This window comes from Branchiostoma floridae, chromosome 9, assembly GCF_000003815.2.
Source record: "Branchiostoma floridae strain S238N-H82 chromosome 9, Bfl_VNyyK, whole genome shotgun sequence".
NCBI classification, from domain to species: Eukaryota; Metazoa; Chordata; class Leptocardii; order Amphioxiformes; family Branchiostomatidae; genus Branchiostoma; species Branchiostoma floridae.
In genome coordinates, this window is record NC_049987.1 from 9,238,864 (window position 1) to 9,257,972 (window position 19,109).

The 19,109-nt window shown below is 39.0% G+C and overlaps 1 protein-coding gene and 1 long non-coding RNA gene across 4 annotated transcripts in view; one reads left to right on the forward strand and one right to left on the reverse strand.

Annotated features, from left to right (window-relative positions):
• The window catches only part of LOC118422127, a 5,786-nt gene extending 3,291 nt beyond the window's left edge, over positions 1 to 2,495 (forward strand). The window contains exons 2-3 of the long non-coding RNA XR_004831886.1: positions 689 to 802; positions 1,665 to 2,495. This is a non-coding gene — a long non-coding RNA (uncharacterized LOC118422127). The remainder of the gene's footprint in view (positions 1 to 688; positions 803 to 1,664) is intronic.
• Positions 2,496 to 5,236: 2,741 nt separating this feature from the next.
• Positions 5,237 to 18,923, reverse strand: LOC118422442 (cell cycle control protein 50A-like). 3 transcript variants are annotated; one of them, XM_035830015.1, is made up of 8 exons: positions 18,694 to 18,923; positions 13,619 to 13,837; positions 12,236 to 12,347; positions 10,237 to 10,362; positions 9,233 to 9,442; positions 8,696 to 8,861; positions 7,704 to 7,785; positions 5,237 to 6,905 (listed from the first exon to the last, which is right to left on the reverse strand). In XM_035830015.1, the coding sequence occupies exons 1-7, from the start codon at positions 18,883 to 18,885 to the stop codon at positions 7,710 to 7,712; spliced, it is 1,101 nt and encodes a 366-aa protein (XP_035685908.1). In that variant the 5' UTR covers positions 18,886 to 18,923; the 3' UTR covers positions 5,237 to 6,905; positions 7,704 to 7,709. The 3 variants fall into 3 exon arrangements, with proteins under 3 accessions (XP_035685908.1, XP_035685909.1, XP_035685910.1); XM_035830016.1 differs by lacking the exon at positions 7,704 to 7,785 and adding an exon at positions 7,381 to 7,435 and having other exon boundaries at positions 18,694 to 18,922; XM_035830017.1 differs by lacking the exon at positions 7,704 to 7,785 and having other exon boundaries at positions 18,694 to 18,922.
• Between the last annotated feature and the right edge of the window lie 186 nt (positions 18,924 to 19,109).

Genomic DNA, 19,109 nt, shown 5'->3' on the forward strand with positions numbered 1-19,109 from the left:
AATTGTGTGCATTCCGGAGAGTTCTATTCCATGGTAAAATCATTTTTTTCTAAAACAGGGACGGTAGGAGGGGCCTAGTCTCTACCAGACTCCGGATCGCTGGAAAAATCGTAGAAATGGACCAAATCAGAGGAATAGGCCGGCCAGAGGAATATATCCGTCCAGGGAACAGCACGGATCGCGAGCTGTTCCCTGGCCGGTTATATTCCTCTCTATTTGTTCCATTTCTACGATTTTCCAGCGATCCGGAGTCTGGTAGAGACTACGAGGGGCCCTCGTAGCTTTGTCACTGTAAGGTATAAAGCATAATGAGGGGGGGGGGGAGTAAAACATGCACTTATGTATCGAAGTGCAACCTTGTTTTCTAGCTATACCACTACCAAGCCTTCCCTTACTCTAGCAGATCAAAAACACCTGATACCTGAGGGTATGAAGGAATACAAATTTAGGCCTGACGTGACGGCCGATATAATTTCTTTGGGCCCAAGCACTAAAACCGAAGTTCTCTTATAACAACTAATCAGCGCCTTTCAAACAACCAATCAGTGTTCAGAAATTACACGTTCTCTCGTGAAGAGATTGAAGAAGGACAGACAATTTTTTAAGCTTCCCCCTGGCATAAATTCATTTTTGTGAAACAAAAATTTCTGTGTCTGAGTTTGACTATCTTTACTCTCTTCATTCCTAGTTTCCAACACAACATGGAGCTCAACCCTTTCCTCGCCTTCGTTGCTGCTGCCGGGATTCTGCCGTTTTTCCACATCACTGGCCTTGCTCTTGTCCTGATCTGCGACTAACAGAGGTAAGGCAATAAAGCAAACAACGTACTTGAAAAGAAATGAAAAGGCTAGTACTTCGATGGAATGATTTGTCAATTATAGACAGCAGGAACTTTCAGGTTGCAATTGATGGTGTAATTCTACGTACATGTATACCCTGAATATTGCATAGAACAGTGCAAATTAGCATAATTTATGCAAATCTAATTATGAAAGATATTATAGATAACATAAGATTTTATATAACGTTATGTAAGAAAATAGCAGTAATATAGCAAAATGAAAAAGACATTGTTAGAACCAAAATTAGCGATTTTCGTCAAAACAGTTGCCATGGCAACGACAAAAATGGAAATTGTTTGAAACTTTGTGAAATTGTTATCAACTAAATTTTCGTAAACCTCACTAAGTTTGGTGGCTCTAGCGTAAGCCGTTTTGGCGCCTGAATAGGGTTACGTAAATATTGCACAGAACAGTGCGTTTCAGCCGAGGATGATTACTCCACTGTACCGAGAGTACTAGTAAGTGCCAATTCCTGTTATCTATATCACAACTATCGTAGCCTTTGTCTCCACTATCGGAGCCCTCATACATCAACCCCATTCCACTGCTGGAAACTGCGACTTATAATCAACCAAAAATTGAAAGATCGCTCGACGAATTGTGTCAAGTTTATTTGTTTTGGTGTTTTCTAAACCGTGTACTTTTGCATCGTGCATCATAGCCCAATTACAATTTCAAGGGCCACAAATCCAATCTTGGTCGCCCAGTGATCACCTAGTGGAAAGGCGTTGAGGTAAAAACAAATCAAGCCAAGAACACACACATATATATATATATATATATATATATACAACGCTACGATTCTGATAATTCCGCCAACAGGTCGACGTCGGGTCATCAGGCTGTCATCCCCACCATCGTCATCCAGTGACCGGTCAAAACGTGTCCATCTAACGTTGTCGTGAACTCTTTGAAAGCGAGACAGAAATACGTACCAATATTTCAAAGTACTGTATGATTTTGTATACTAGACCAAGATGCTGAGTGCAGTGCATGATAGAAGACAGAGCTTTTTGATAAACCACTGCGCCAACCAGTTTACCATGCAAATGTAAACAATCGAGCGTAGAAGGGATTCGGAGTCTTGAGTTGGGACTACATGATTATAAATATAATGCATTTTACGGTGTCACTAACGTCAATAGCGAACTTGAAGCAAGAAAGAATCCGGTTTCTTTATCGGGAAGTAATTTGACATATTTTCGTAGCCATGAAGTGTCTGTTTTAGTCTCATATGTTATATACGATACGGAATGTAAGTCAAGTGTCAGACTGTACTTGGTACAAGCTGTAGTACAAGTGAATGACTAACTAAATGTATAAGCTATTTTGCGTGAAAGCAAAAATGCTAATGGCACATATTAATTAAGAAACAGCATCTCAGCTATGCAAACACCCAAAGGCTTGAATAGTATACTACGAATATAACAATGTTACAGCAAAATCATTTTTGTCCGTCTTTTGTCTGTTTCAACATCAGTCGAGCTAACACTGCGACAAATGGTTGCGCCAAAATTCGAGAAGAAAGAACAAGCATATGTTAAACGGTCTGATCGCACAGTTCGCCATTGGGTGCTCAGGGATCACTAAAGGTCGCTCATGAGCAGCGGTCTCCACAGGACTTGCTAACATGATGACGTTTTTTTATTGCTGAACGAGCGCTCAAGGATCGCCAGTCTCGCTCGCTTCCACTAGAACGGGTTTCGGACGGGTTGAAGAAGACACGCGAAAAATCCACTGGAGCCATTTGGCAAGCTGATCGATCGCTTGACAACCTGTGCCTTCACTTTGTAGTTTCCCACGATATACAGTATAGCTGATCACACCGTCAACGCACATGTGTGTAGTCTAAGTGTCTAGTAAAGATTCATTTTACCTTCCTTTCCTTTTGTAAAATAAGCAGATACTGTTTAAGTCAACAATAAGATGGAACGGTTAACTTGCTTTGGTTTAGGAAGTGCTGTGCTCATGGGATGAATATTCGGCTGCCAAAGCACGAAGTCTCCACATTTCAGCCACCTGTGATGATGAGAAAGTTTCCCTGAGTATGAGCTATTCAGGGAACGAAAATAAACCATGAACGTGCACGTGGGGCTTGGCATCGGGCAGAAACTGAAGATTGACGCTTGTCTGTCGCTCTGCTGCTCCAAAAACAGGACGTGAGCCCACAAAGTTCGTCTGACTGCATGATCATCCACCGCCGGGCAACGTTAACAGATATTCTTCCTGGCCATGGCCCGAGCAGAGACAACATCTTCTACTTGTACAAATGCACATGTACAGTACCGTATTATATGAATAAAGATCAATGGGTACCAAAACCATGTGTACTGTATTGCGCGTGGTCAATTAATCAGCATTTTCTCTATATTGGCCACCTCTATAGTGGCCAATTTTGACCAGTCCCTTTCAGTGTCCGCTATAGACAGGTTTGACTGTACATGATACAAGAGAAAGTGCCTCACGAGATATCAAAACCACAAGTTCTGCTGCAGTGCCATAGCAAGCCGCTAGGGAGCCTAAAATCTAATTTTTTCAAGGTCTCATCAAGACCTACCCATGTAACATTACAAATATAAAGACAATCCATCCAGGTGTTCTCCAGTTATGAGAATGCAACCCGAAATATAACCTTGGTTGCAAAGGTAATGAATTAATGAAAAATAAAGTGCATAAAATGAACAGAACTGTACAACTATGTACAACAGCCATACTAGTGAACAGAATGAGGCCCTACAGCTGGGTGTTGACAGGTAGGCCAAGGTGACTGGCCAACCCCATCTTTAAACTAGAGTTCCACGACCTCATACCTTCACCAAATGACTTTATCTTTTACAACTGCTCTATTAATTGTGTTTGTCATTAATTATGCAAAGATGGTTCTAATTTGCATAGATTATATTACTTGGTCATCTCCACCACCAAACAACAGACATACGCAATCTATGTTAAGAAAGAAGGTTTTATCATATTTTCTGATAATTTATGCAAATGAGGACCTGATTTGCATAATCAATGCTCAATGATGTTCACCGGATCATAATTTCCAAATGCTTCAAGTAATCAGTTCCTGTCATTTTACCACAATGACATTATAGCATTTTCTCATTGATTATGCAAATTAGGTATCTATTTTGCATAATTTATCTTATAACAGTCTTCTCTTTCTCAGTTACAAATGTCACATGTTGCAATGGCCCTATAATAGAACTGACGTGTTTAGACAATTTCCAAATTGATTATGCAAATTAGATTCCAATTTGCATAGGTAAGATGTCATTATGTGAGGCATCACATAAGCTATCTACATACCAAAAATCATGACAATCCGTCAACCCCTTCTTGAGTTATTCCCTTTCAAAATCTGAGACTAAACAGGCCCCTGTAGTTCCAAAACTATCCGCTAGGGGGCCCAAACCTACACCAATTACTCTCGGCCCCACGAGCTATCTACCACTAAAAAATCATGACTACAACATGTCCACAACTCGAGACATCAAACCAGGAAGTTCCGCTGCAGTACCGTAACAAGCCTCTAGAGGGCCCCAAATCTAATTGTTTCCAGGTGTTATCAAGATCTACTCACATACCAAATATCACTACAATCCATCCAGGCATTTTCCAGTTATGCCGGTGTTCTACGCACACACACACACACACACACACACAAACACACACACAAACGCTACCCAAAATATAACCTTCTTGGCGAAGGTAAAAATGAGAGTGCATGATAAAAGTGTACCTGGCAATGTGTTCCACTCGATGATGGTGTGTGAGAAATGATATTTGGCATCGATATCGTTGTGTCAAGCCACTGTCAAGTGAAATCAGATCCTGTGCGTGCGTGTGTGCGTGTGCTTATTCCAAACGTCTGGGAAATGATTACAAAATTCATCAACATGGACATCGTCAGTGCCTTACACAACACAACGGCATAATTTTTCATTGTAGTTGCGAGGTAGCTACGTTGTAAACTACATATCCATCATTATTTATCCATTACCCTAATATAGTGTGCCACAGGAAAGTGGGCCAAAGGCCTAACAAGTACCAATAAATTGCTACAGCATTTGTGATCCCTTTGTGTTTAAAACATCTGATTATGTATCAAACAGCTTTCCTTCATTCCTGAAGAACACGACCTGACGGCTAGAAAGGGCATACATACATACATTATCGACCGGAGGTAGGGGTGGGCTGGTACATATTTCACTCCATAAAGCCATATCTAACATTGCTTTTCCTAAGTTCTCAAAATCAATACCAGAGTCTCTAGATAAAGTGTGTAAAAGTCAAACTTCTGCAGTGCATCCGGCCATTCGGTTTCCATAGGCGAACAGATAAAACTATTTCCTGTTTGGCTCAACAACGCAAATAACGGGCAACACACGTAAAAATGTTCGTATATTTATTCTTCTTTATGTAAACTTGAACACAACATTGACTACTTCATTCTACCAACAATGTTGAGCAAAAAAACACACAAAACAAATATCAAAGCATGCTTTTAACACATCATTTGTGAAGTCTATAAAGTAAAAGAAATCAATACATCTTGTCTGCAAATTTACTAAGCTTCCCCATTCTGCCTGACCCTAAAACCAATCTAAATGTTATGTAACAAGCAGATCCAAACTTTTTTGTTCCGCTGTTTTGAACAGACAGTTGGATCATTTTGTTCTGCTCAGTTCCAGCAATGCGTTGATATCATCATCATATAAAATGACATTTTGGGATTCAGTCATTTTGACATGTTATTTAGAAACTTACACAATGTACAAATGCCACTACCTTTGAAGGGCCTATTAGCTTGGGATACTTTTACTAATAACGTAAGACATTGTAAAAATGGTACATCTTTGCACGTCTTGGAAAAAGTTAATGGCAAAGTACTTAATCAAATCGAGAAAATTGTCTTTTGGAGTCACCTCATCAGTTGCACACTTTAACATAACGCTGGCATTGCCAAGTGATGTTACATAACAAGGGAATGTTTCTGATACTAACGGAAAATCATATATAAAACTACTGACCAGCATTGTACATCAAAAGTTGGATTTCTCTAATTGGATTCTCATTAGACCTCTGTATGTATAATACTAAACAGTTGTAAAACCCATTTATCTCTGTTTTGATCTTTAAAAAGGTACGGAAAGCACAAAAATCCCACTTCAACAATAACCCAACACAACACAGGTCAGGATAAAATATAAATATATTGTCCATACCACCTAATTTTGATTTAGGCTTAAGAGGTTACACAAGTCGGCCATTGCACAATGTAACTTATAATTCCCCATCAAATTCTTTTGTACAAGGTAAAACTTACTGCCTGAGAACTCTTTCGAATTCCGGGAAGGAAATATATTGGACCAAAACAGTTGAAAAGAAAGGTTACATATACAATAAAGTTTCTGCTGAGTTGTACATCTAGAGTAACAATACAAGTCTTGTGTATTGTCAAAATGTTGTCTTTTCCCTAGCCTTCTATTACAATGTATTGTACCTTCCAACTAAACATGCATTACATAATATACATGTAATAAACCCTCAATAATACCAGATTGTGACATTCAATCTTGGTTGCCCATTCAATATTGCACCATATATACATGTAATAGTATTTCATGGCCAGTTGTAGATAGCCTAATCATAGATTGGCATCACCAAATTACTTATTTAATGTTTCATCTACTATAAATTTTTTTTAGCAGACTATTCATCTCTTAATATACAGATCATAGTATGACTAAAATTTTTGTCCAAAACTGCTAAGATATGTACAACTTTGCAACTATATCAACAATTACACAAATGATTGCAGGCTTGATGTAAACATTCATTCTTTCATACAAACACAAAACCACTGCAGTTTGAAAAGTTTTTCATAATCACAAAAGCAAATGATACCCCCTATAACATTCATGCATTCCATATTGTTCTTGCTGATTGGTTACTTGTTGCTAAGTTGGACTGCTCTACTTGTAATATAGGGGTGCTCACTCTTCTTCTGATTCATTTCTTTACATTCCAGTTCCCAAGTCTGTCATGTCAGGTTGCCTGTGAACATAAGAGGAGAAAGAGGTCAGGAAAACTTGTTCAAACTACATGTACTGTCAAATCAATTGTTTTTTTAACCTCCTTGGTCAAATTAAGAGCCTCGTTACTCTCTCATTCACATTTCTACATCTCTTATAAATGTGGTGTTTGCTTCTGTTTCGTTACCAGCTCAATTCCTTTACACAGAGTTCAAATCAGACTAAAACTGAATGATTATCATAAAATCATAAAATCATGATCATAGCATATAGTAAGCACTACATGGCACTGAGACTTTCCACAGCTTGAATATCTTCTATGAAAGTCTATGACAAGATATCTACATGATTTAGTAGGGGGAATCTGGAAGTTAAGCAGGTCTTTGTCACTAGAACAAGGAACAGAAGGTTTCACTAGAGGCATTGAAGCAAGCAATTAGGGTAAAGATAGCACCTTATCCCAAGCTGCAGATTCAAGGAATCGTATTATGATTTACCACTTATTCATTGGTAAATGCTGCGGCGGAAAATCCCACTGGGTCTTCAGAAGTGCTAAACATGGTGGACAACAATCAAGGATGTCAAATTATCGTGAGTCATTGTTTGATCTGATACCACAGTGATATTCAGTTTCAACCACTGTCATGTACACTAACAGAAGCTAGGAAAGCCATGGAAAGTGCTACATTTGTGATTAAAGAATCTTTTTCATGCTCACTTATTGGGAAGAATGAAAGATCAATCAGCAGTATTTCATTCGTGATTGATTTATACTGTCATTTGCTAGGACAGTAACTGTTGTAAAACAAAAGATGAATACCGAGTTTTATTGTCTCTCTGTAGAAGAAAGGGAAGCTAATCGTTGCTGGGAAGCTACAAGTTTGGCCAGTTCACCCTCCTCACTGAAATATGATGGTTTAGTCAATACTTTTAAAGAAGTATGTTTTCCACCAACATAACTCAAATTACATTTATCCATTCATCAATTGTGTATCTTAATATTCATTAATCAGACATATTCTGCAACATGGTATCATGGAAAAGTCGTAAATGTCATGAAAATATAGATTTCATAATTCTCTTCTACCAATCATCTTTGACTATTCTAAATCAATTTTCACATTTGACTGCAGTCACTTGCCTTTTTTTCTGAATGACGTGCTAATCCAAAATCTTTCTCCTACACACCTCCACATGTGGCCACTAGCTTAATTCTCATATTACTAATACACATATACCTTTTAGCAATAGGTTTAGTAAATTAAACTATAGATTTCTTGGGGAAAAATGTTATAGAGCTAGCTTTTGGGTGGGAATGGGTAAGTTTTACCTTAAGGCACAAGCAGCACATGCATGTTTGTTAACTCAGCGTGAGCCCATATGTCTTACTTTAATCTTAGATCCTGGGAAACTTTAACATTTAGCCTGCTAAGGTAGCCATCTGGCACAACATTTGTATTGATAACCAGGTTATAGGCAGCAGGGAGAGGGGTACGTAAGGTATGGGGTATCATGACATTCAGCTGGATCATAAAGCTTTTACTTATCAATAAACCAATAAACCACACACTTGTCATACTTCATAAAGGTTACACTTAATGTTTGCCACAACAGTTGCAAACTTTCTGATTGATAGAAAAAAAAACCTTTTTTACCATGCATAATGCTTGGGCTTACTTTTACAATAACTTTAATTTACACATTGTATATGCTCTTTTGTGGTTAATACTATAGTAGTATATCAATTACAAAAAGGAGGAAATAACTACTCAAACATGAGTGCAACAAACACAGTACTGACACGGAACTTACTTTTTCCCATACTTGATATGTATGATGGTGAAAACGAGGCCGACAATGAGACAGATACAGCCAACCACGATGTACGCGATACCCAGGAAGCTGTTCTTCCCTCCGAGCCATGAAACCGTGCTGAGGATCATACGCTTGGTGCCATCAAACGCTGTAACGGGATATTCTGGTGGATACTGGTTAGGGATCCTCCAACTTGTGATGTGATTTAGTAACAGTTATTTGACCATTTGTGCCTATACAGTGTATAATATGTTCAAAAAGACTATGTAAAACTGTTTCGAATACAACATGTACAAAATCATAAAAATTCTTTAAAATCATAACTGCATAGGCTTCTTCAGCAAGGTTATACTTCCTAAAACACAACAAATATTAGGATAACTTAAATGTGTGGACAATTTAATGTAGTTTGTTATAGCAGATGACTTGAACCATGATAAATGGTACAGGCATGTCTAGCCTTTTATCTAACTTAAACAGGATACACTATAGAAAAACATCCTGAAATTAAGACAGCTTATTGCCAAAGGATACTGTAGTCCACAGTCAGGGTATAGTTCCCGGCCGGGAGACCGTCCTGGAAGGTATCGGTGTGGTTCACGCGCCGGTACAGCTTACGGAACGTGGGGAACGCCGCGGTTCGCATCCAGACGATGAGATCTTCGTTCAGGTACCCGTTGTTGTCCGGCTGGTCAGTATCAAGCTCGTATACTGGGTTCTGCCAGTACTTGGGCTTCAGAGTACCTGGGGAAATGGAGGGTTAACACTGATTGTAGACTTAAATTCATTCTTGTCTGGTATCCCATGGAGTGTATTATGCATTGTTCAGGTCAGTTCAGTTCATCCTCGGGGAGGTGACACCAACGTCTCCATATATTCCTATCTAGCATTATCGAACGGAGCTCGCCGGCCTGCAAACCCGTGTCCTCCGTGTCCTGAGTGTGACCGAAGGGCGGCCACGCCTGCGCGGCTCGTTTGGTTCCCAAAGCAAGACCTCTCCTGTAGTTATGTCTAATGTTTTCTAAATGTCCAATTATCATTATGTCTTTGAAAATATCATCTTTTCATTAGTCTTCAGCTGAGAAACCATGCATACCATCTAGTCATTTGTCACAGCCAGGGTATTAAGATGATGAAAATATAAACTACTATTAGTATAAGTCATTTGAGCAGAAAAAAAAGTCTATGTTACTCATGACAATGCATTATAGTATAATTTCACTGACTTTGTATGAAAGAAAGTTTATACAGAAAGCTGTGAAATCTTTCAGTGAAAGATAATTTGACTGAGGGTCAAACCTTTAAAAAAGTTAAATGCATTATCAACTTCTAGCATTTTTCTCATTTTCTTATGTTCAACTTAACCCTAACAGTAACAGCTGCTATTGTATGATTGTATTGCCATTTGAATCCATCCATCCATCCAACCATCTCTCCATCCATCCCTTCCTCCCTCCCTCCATCCATACATCCATCTTTCCCTCCAACCATCCCTCTATCCAGTCCTCCAACCGTCCTTCCCTCCCTCCCTCCTGTACCTGAAAATGCATCTTGTAAGTTGCTCCCAGTCGGGTTGCGGAACTTGACATTCTTGTCCGTCCACCAAGCGATCCCGGTGTTGATCAACCCCACTGGGGTGCTGCCATAGGACAGGGTCAGGGTATCTAGGGGGCAAAGGTGAAAGGTCATACAATGATTGATAGTGGTGGCAGTAGGGCATTATAGCATAGTACATGGGACAATTTAAAACCTCTATTGGCATCTGCATTTGATGAGACACAAATATATGTGTGTAAGCATTAAACACAGATACATTTATCGAGCTACCGGTAGTGGCACCAAAAGCAATATTTGCAGATGTCCTTGCCACTGACCCTTCTAATTAAGGGCCTCTTTTCCCTTCTCTAGTATCTGTCATTCTGTCCACAATACGTTATCAGTCTCCTCACTAATGAAGGCATCAATCTGTCTCACTGTCTGATGTGTGCACTGATGAAATGGAGACAGGGATCCGGAAACATCCGGTCAGCTGATTAATCCTCCCGAAGGCCATGGTGAGAACACTTACACGTGCTGCTACATCCAATTTTCACTCAGCACGCCAACATTTAGACAACTTTTGGATCTTGTTTGCAAGTATAGCAATACAAGCAACTAATTTCTATGAAAGGTCACCTTTGTCAGTAGTAAAAGCTAAAACTTTGTTCCAACACAACAATTACATGTAAGAACATGGAATTTTTTATAGTCTTACTGCAATCTTCAGGGCTCGAAATACCACCTGCATTGGAGCTGTGCAGGTAATTCTGATGTCTACCAGCACCTAACCTGCACTGGTCCATGTACCGTGTTTCATACAGAAATGTCCTATGATGTAGGTGTATATAGATTCAATCTGTTATTAGCTGCATTGACTGTTACCACCTATATAATATAATTAAAGAATAATTAGCAATGGTTTCTGAACAATTTTATTTTTAGTATGATCCACACTTCCCAAATTCAGAGTTGTGCAGGTAAAATTTGTCTGGTGCAGGTAATTTTCAATGTTACCTGCACCAGTGCAGGTGTGCAGAAAAAAGTATTTCGAGCCCTGAATCTTCTTGACTAGTACTAGTAGACTTCACAGTTTTAGCTACTGGTTTGTACTATGTATGTTTTTCTGAGTGTTCCACTAGAACCTTTTGACACTGATACACACACATTAAGTACTTAACATATATGTTATATTAACTTGTAGGGCATATAAAAGTTTATGACTTGTCACAGCTACAGCAAATACAAGAACATAAGGACATGTATATTCATGAGTGTCATGCACTCGTTAAAGCAAACAAACAATGAAATATCAACACATACATTGTCAATGATGTATACATAATGGGTAGATCTACATTGTATTATCTCCAGATGACTGCTTTTCTACATGTGTACATCAGTTATTTATGGCAGCACGGTGGCCTAGCAGTTAGGGTTGTTGATTCTGGAGGTGAATACTGTAATTCTTGATTTTTTCACTGTACTTTTATGTTCACGGTTTTCACTGTGACGACTGTAATGTGAACTTATCATTACTGATAACAAATAATGCACAGACTTTTTTTATGTGCACATGCTGCCATCGTGAACATTTAGTTCCGAGAAGAAGTTAAATTTTCTCAGACCGTGAAAGTTTGGTACCGAGAAGACAAAGTGAATTACAGTAGTTCAAATCCCTGACATGTCCCAATGTCGTGCCTTTGGGAAAGGCACTATGCACCAATATCCTCACTCAACTCAGGTGTAAGTATATACCTAGCTTCAGGACACCAGGATAGAACGTTAAATGGTAGTCCTGTGTTTGAGGAGAGTCACACTACAAAAGCATTAAAGAACCCATCACACTTATCAAAAGGAGTAGGGGTCCATCCCAGTGAGACTGGATCAAAATCATCAAATACTGTTTAGTAGAAACCAGGTGTGTTACTTGTTACAAAATGTAGATGTGTAAGCGGTTTACTGTGTACGCAACACAAACAAACACAAACAGGTTCCTACCACTGAAGAGGCTGTTAGCAATAGCTCCACAGGGTGCATATGGCATGAAGGTACCGTTGACTGTTTCCCCATCGTATGGCCTACAGTCCGTGTTCAGGGTGGACTTGGATTGCTGCAAATACATGTCACGTGTGAGGTGAAAAATCCCAACAAAAGAACATTTTGGAGTTTCCAAATTCATACAGAATTTGCAACGAAACATGTCCTGTCACATTCACATGACTTCTATCTTCAATGAAAGTATGACTTCTATCCTTTATTTAAAGTTTCACAACAGGTCAGCACTGCATATATATAGATCTAAATTGGCAGTCACAACTATTTCTACATAAATTATCCATGTTCATCAAATTCTATTAGCAGAAGTACAATTGATAGGGTTAGGATATAATTTATGGCACTGGCAAAAATGATATTGGGGATGGCTGGGATGAATTTTTTGTCTGTAAATTTCCTCAAGGAGGGACATGACAGCTCTGCTACAAACCCTTATTTTTGCAGGGACTTAATTTTGCACTAGAAGGGAAAGGAAGTCTTGCTGTGTTTTAGGTTCGAATTCACAGCTGAAACTTCTGAAGTACAGTAGCAATACAATTTGGAAATGCAATGTCATAAATTTGCAGGAGAAATCATTGCGCAAAAACTAAAACACCGCGAACATTTCAAGATCATCGTATCATTACCTACATGTAATGATGTTACTCATACTGTCCCTAGAGCTGTGTACTGGTACAGTGGTACTGATACAGTACCAGTACGATAGTGAACCGTAGTGGACCTGTATCTAATTAGTGCAAGTCAGACAGGATAACAGGTCAGAGGATGGCCACTTTGACAGATAAAATTACCGTGAAATTAACTCTGTCCCTGAGCACCAGTGAGAGAAAAAAATAATGTTGTAAGGGACAAATCTTTGTTGCATCATGTGTCTACCACAGTGAAAGATGTTTTCATTGGTTCAAACTTGCCTCTATCCTTATTGAAGATCGAATTTTACTTGAACAAGTAGTTCAGGTACAGGTTCGGGTCCAGACCTGTACCTGCACCTGTACCTGTACCTAAAACTTGTTAATAATAATAATAATAATAATAATCTGGTGTATTTTGCCAGCCAGTAGGTACCCAAAGTATGAGTAATGAGGCTGTTTAACGTGGTCGAGGCACCTCCTCGAGCACGGGACCCCCGTTTTACGTCCCTCCCGGAAGACGATTTCGTGGAAAACTTCGTGAGGCTACAGCAATCCGGACGTCCTTGGTTGGTCCCCCATCCAAGCACTATCCGGACCGCGCGTTGCTTAACTTCCGAGATCGAGGGATCGGGTGTACCAACGTGCCATGCGGCCGTAGCTTAAGGTACACAGCTCTAACTGTCCCTCCCCTTACCTTCACTCCCAACAACTGGTCATCATCGCGAGACTTGACGTATCTGCGGTGGTTCTGGAAGAAGTTGGTCAGGCCGTAGTACATGTAGACACTCCCCGTGATGTCTGAGCTGATGCTGAAGTCCACCTGGCACACGCAGGTTCCCGGGCTGCTCACGTTCTGTACCACCTCCGAGCACGTCTGGTTAGCGCCGGCCGGCTTACAATTGGTGTAATCCACCTACATGGGTGAGACAGGCAAATTGGTTGGTCATTTCCTACATATGGTCTATCAACAGAACAAGTCAACACATGGCTATTGCAGATAACTGCAGTTATATGCCGATGAGGTAATGCATAATGACATAGACACATTTTTTGGTACTTTATGTCATCAATGGCCATTTTGTACCAGCAATGTGTTGAAAATCATGTACAATGATTGTGCCTTGAATATTGCCCGTGTAGGGACCAACTGTAACTGCATTAAGTTTGAATGTTGTACAGTTAGATGTTAAAAGTTGTGAGGTTCATATAACATAATAAAATATGATAAAAGCTCTTAAAACTAAGGGTTTGCCTCCGCATTTTGTTCAAAAATAAGTTAATAAGACTCCTGGTTGGCCATTTGTATATTGTATAATTATTACCTAAATCAATCAATCAATTCAGTCCAATGCCAGTGCAAATGAACATGTATACCAAACAAAATGATATTCTTCTAACTTTTAGATTAAGATGACTCAAAATCCAAGGTAAACAATAAAATTCTGCTTCCATATGGTGACCAAAATCAATGCACTGAATGAATCCTATATCAAAACATCTAACAACATAAGAAAACATGTCAGCAACGTTAAGCAAAATACTACATCCATTTTGTGTAATACTACCAATAAATCAACTCATTCAGAAGCTGCACCTTACTGTACATAGAGAAAAGGGTATATCTGAAATTGGCTCTCTATACATGGCCATAGTGAAGAGTATCTTAATCTGGACCCAAATTTTCGATGTAAGATAATCACTTGCTACATACACTATAAGGTATACCAATAAAATATCATAAATTTTCAGAAACTTTCAAATCACTTTTTGCAATCAATCAATCAATCAATCAATCAATCAATCAACTAACCAAAACCCAATAAAAAAAACATAACCTTGCAATTGGTAGATGTGCAAAACAGCCACATATGGAATGATACATCTTACCAACACTTCCTGCACCCCGTTAGAAGTCACAAGCATAAGCGTGCCAAGAGGGATAAACGTTATCCCGAGAACGAAGAAAAGAGGCAGGACACATTCTGCGCCAAACAGGTCGGGTGAGGACGCCGGCAAGTTTTGCGCCCTAAAAGCATCCAGCATCTTCTTACAGATCATCCAAAATATGCTATAATACAGTTAGACAATTCTATAGCATCTTTTCCTTGCTCCAGATCCTGAGATGTCTCTGTTCTATGCTTTAAGTTTATCTGAAATGGTAACATCTGTTCGTTCAGCTCCTTCACATGTCTGAACCTGACATGCACACGCCGCCAACAGAGATCACACGGCAAACTGTCAGCTAAATAAAACAACCGACCTAATTTTCGGCACGCCCTCAGGAAAATAAGATTGGTTCTGTACAGAACACAAGCTGCTACCTGAATAATAATGAACCTCCCCTAATCAGTGGGTTGGTCTAAAGCGACGCTTTTCTGCACCGTCCTGTTGGCCAATCTTCCAAAGTGCTTTTTGTAAAACCCCTGGAGGCTGAATATTAATTTTTCTGCTTAAACCAGACTTGAGTTAATCTCCGTTCGCGCTGGAAATCAATTGAAAGGCTTGCTACAGTTTCCATGCAAGAAACATCCGGATCCATCGTAGGCAATGTCATTAGCGGTAAACCTAGGTACCAGACAGAGTCATGATTTAATATTCATGGGACACTGTCCCTCTAAATCACTTATTCCACACATAATGTGTTTACTGGCAGGCTTCTCTGTAATGAATTGCTTATTGTCTAACTCCCTATGCAATATAGTGCTAAATACAGATGCATTTTGCCTATGACCTGAGTGAGGAAAGGGGGAAGATGGTACTGTACTTATAACTTAAGCTAAAAACTGTTCTAATTTTTCATTTCTTTTCCAATTCTAGCATTTGTTGCAAATTTGTGGTTGAAAATGTCCCTAGTCTTTTATCTAAGACAACTATTCTACTAGTCCTAAAGTAATATTTGTAATGCTTATGAAATTGCATACATAACTTGTTTTCAGGCTTTTAGCTAGGATTTTATTATAGGGAGTCCAAACTTATTGGTAAGTCGCGGTAAGTGACTATTGTAGGGCGGTCTGGGGGCATCCACCTTCCACGGTGCAGAGCTTTTCAGGATTTTAAGTTAAAACAGTGCATTCTAAGGTATCCCAAGAGGCAAAAATACTGTTACAGATGTCACAGTAGAAGACTGTGACCACAGATGACCTGGTTGCATCCCTGGTCAATCAGTATTTCATGCTTGTCAGAGGATTTTCTCCCCAGTATAGGGCGTCCAGGGGCATCAAATTTCTTGTTATTCTAAGAAAAGTGCGTCCAGATGACGCGTTGACGCATGCCTGGCTAAGAGCCTGCTTGTTTTTATTTATCTACATTTAAGGCACAAACATGGGAAAAACTCCCACTTCTATAGTGTAGTAAAATCACACAGAAATGGTGAAATCGCATCTCCTTATACAACAAAGCATCTGTCCAATCAGGTCTTTAATGACTGTAACAGTAGATCTGCATCAAAAATTGATCAAAGGATCTGGTGGCAGTAGAGCAAGCATGTATGTTCTGAGATCAGACTCATTAATTCCTGGGCTATCCTGTTCTAAACAAAATGCATACAGTGAAGCAAACCCTCCTTCAGTTCTATACATCCAGGTAATTATATGTAATGAGAGAATTATTCTTTTTGATTAGTTGCTATCAATGGAAAGACTGTACATGAAGGCATTAAATTGCCAAGGTCCATTTGCATATACATGAATGTGTGTACTACATATAGTACCATTTCCTGGGAGAGGGAAGAAACATTGCATTTCCATGCAAAACATAAAGGGCAGATTTGCTTTTGCTTTGAAAACCCAGATGGTCATATTTTCAAAGAACAAATTCAGCATTCTATCACAAAGGGCAGACCCACATATACTAACTCAGTAACTGTCCTTTTGGTTTTCTCCTTTGATATTTCAGCTTTTTATGTCTCTATGGTATGGACGTCACAAATCTGTAGTGTGCGTCTAGTTAGATACATCAAACAATATACGGGAGAGTTGGATACTGCTACATATATTATGTCATAATCAATGAGTACAAGTTATGTGCTAAGTACAAACCAGGACAAGATTATCTTTGCATTAATACTTATAGTAATATTTGAATTAATTAATTACTTAAAGTCAAAATTCATGTAACTTTCTAAAATTTTAATTTAAATTTTAGAGAAAATTTACAAGGCAACTAACAAAAGTATGGTTAATTTGTTACTATCACCTATGTATGTATGTGTCAGTTATGTTTTCCTCTTACAACATTTGGTCAAAGGTGCTAAAACATAGATGCAGTTTAAAGTTGTATCACTAGGAGGCACTATTGTGCATGAAATGTGTGGTAAGTCTTGTATTCAGGACTTGACTTGACTTTAATTGGATCCACATTTAGCTCAACAATGTTGTCAGCTATTCTTCCTGTGATCCTCCACATAAAAATACATCAATACACACATAACGGACATGACAGAAAGATTATAAAATAAACTTTTTAAACACACCAAAATTACATCGGATACATCATACATATGTACATTTCAAACTGCAAAGCAAAGAGAAAATACAAGTTCATGTAGACTTGTAACTGTCCTATCAAGTGATGTGTTCCAGTGGTAAGCAATACGGTAGAGGAAGCGCAAAATACATTGGTCCTAGGTTTTTGAAGATGACCTACCCGTGCTCTAAATATTTTTCTCTGCATACCTGCACTGGTGCAGGTAACATTGAAAGTTACCTGCACCACTCAGAATTTTGTCAGTGACGATTTTACCCTCTGTAAATATTAAAGAATGGCAATAAAAATGTTTTTAAAATGGCGATGTTTGTGTTTTATTCTAATAGCTAGAGGTGAAAATAAGACAAACCAAGCCTGGAAAAGAATGAACTGGATGTTAAGTCCTGTGATTTAGCAGCATTTTTTTGGCTGGATCTTTTTTTTCACTCTTGCATGTTAGTCTTGGGGTCTCCAGAGGATGACATGATTGACATCCATAAAATTAGGTCAGTCAGTGTGGCCTTAGTTGGTAAAACTAAAAGGCTACATCACCACCATCATACTTGTACATCACATTTTACTCAATGTCTTACATGCATACTAGTATGATATATGTTTATGTGTGTACTTATCTATGTTTATAGAAATTAGTATGTCTACCTTGTCCCCCAACGACCTGGAGGTCAAGGGACTAGGTAGGTAGCTAGGTGACTCATAGATACAAGGAGCTTTTGATATAAAAGCCCCTTGATAACGTACTTGTTGATAGATATGAAGAATGACTGATATATAACCACTATAACAGAGGCAGACATCAACAGGCTATTGTGGCCAGAGGTGATTTTTGGAAGAAATATTGAGTAGACAACAAACTGATCATGTTTTATGGTTCTAATAACATATAAGTTAACCATGCACTGAACAATCATAATCAGACCAAAGTTCATTCATCTATTAATATATCATTATTTGCAATTTGTAAAAAGAAGTCACATTTCATCTAACACGATCACAGCCCAACGATGTACCTGTGATTGTAGCCTATCATCACTGATGCAACTGTAATTTCTGACAGGAAACACACCCATCATTGGATACCTGAGATGCCCCACCCACCACCCCCTTATTCTTGTAGGAATAAGGTTTAACGCGTGTCATCAAAAGACCACAGAGAGCAACAGAACCACTAGATTGTTGCTATATGAATCTACATGCCATGATGTGGTAGCAGGGGTGGCTCTAATCTTCTAAATTTGATATTTAATACAAATATATTCTTTTATGATTTTGAGAACACCTGCTTACCACTATCTCCTGGACGTTGTTGGACGTGACCAGCAAGCCGATCCCGATGGGGATGAAGAGCAGCCCCACGCCGTAGAAGGCGGGCAGGACAGTCCCTGCGGTCATGATAGGCTGCCATGCCGGCAGCCGTTGTTGTTTAAAGGCGGTATCTCGGGGTTTTTTGTCCCCCGATCTTGTGCCTTCGGCAGACATTTTGCTTCCTTTTCTCTGGAATGAAATTACACTAAGAGAAAAACTAGCAGGTGATTTGACTACGCAATGTATTTGAGATAAATATTATCAGGAATATCACACTATTACCCAAAAATAGCAAAAATGTTATATTTTGAGCTAAAAACATAACTGCCGTAGTAAAATGCTTATATTTTATAGGAACAGTTGTATTTATTGTTGTGAATACTGCGGAGAATGAATGA

What these genes read in the sequence shown, in the direction of transcription:
- LOC118422442 (XM_035830015.1), bottom strand. Translation starts at nt 18,885, where the DNA reads ATGTCTGCCGAAGGCACAAGATCGGGGGACAAAAAACCCCGAGATACC. An exon ending in ACAACGTCCAGGAGATAGTG is followed by an intron (nt 13,838 to 18,693) that starts GTAAGCAGGTGT and finishes TCACCCATGTAG; the next exon opens with GTGGATTACACCAATTGTAA. An exon ending in CATATCAAGTATGGGAAAAA is followed by an intron (nt 7,786 to 8,695) that starts GTAAGTTCCGTG and finishes ATCATATTTCAG; the next exon opens with TGAGGAGGGTGAACTGGCCA.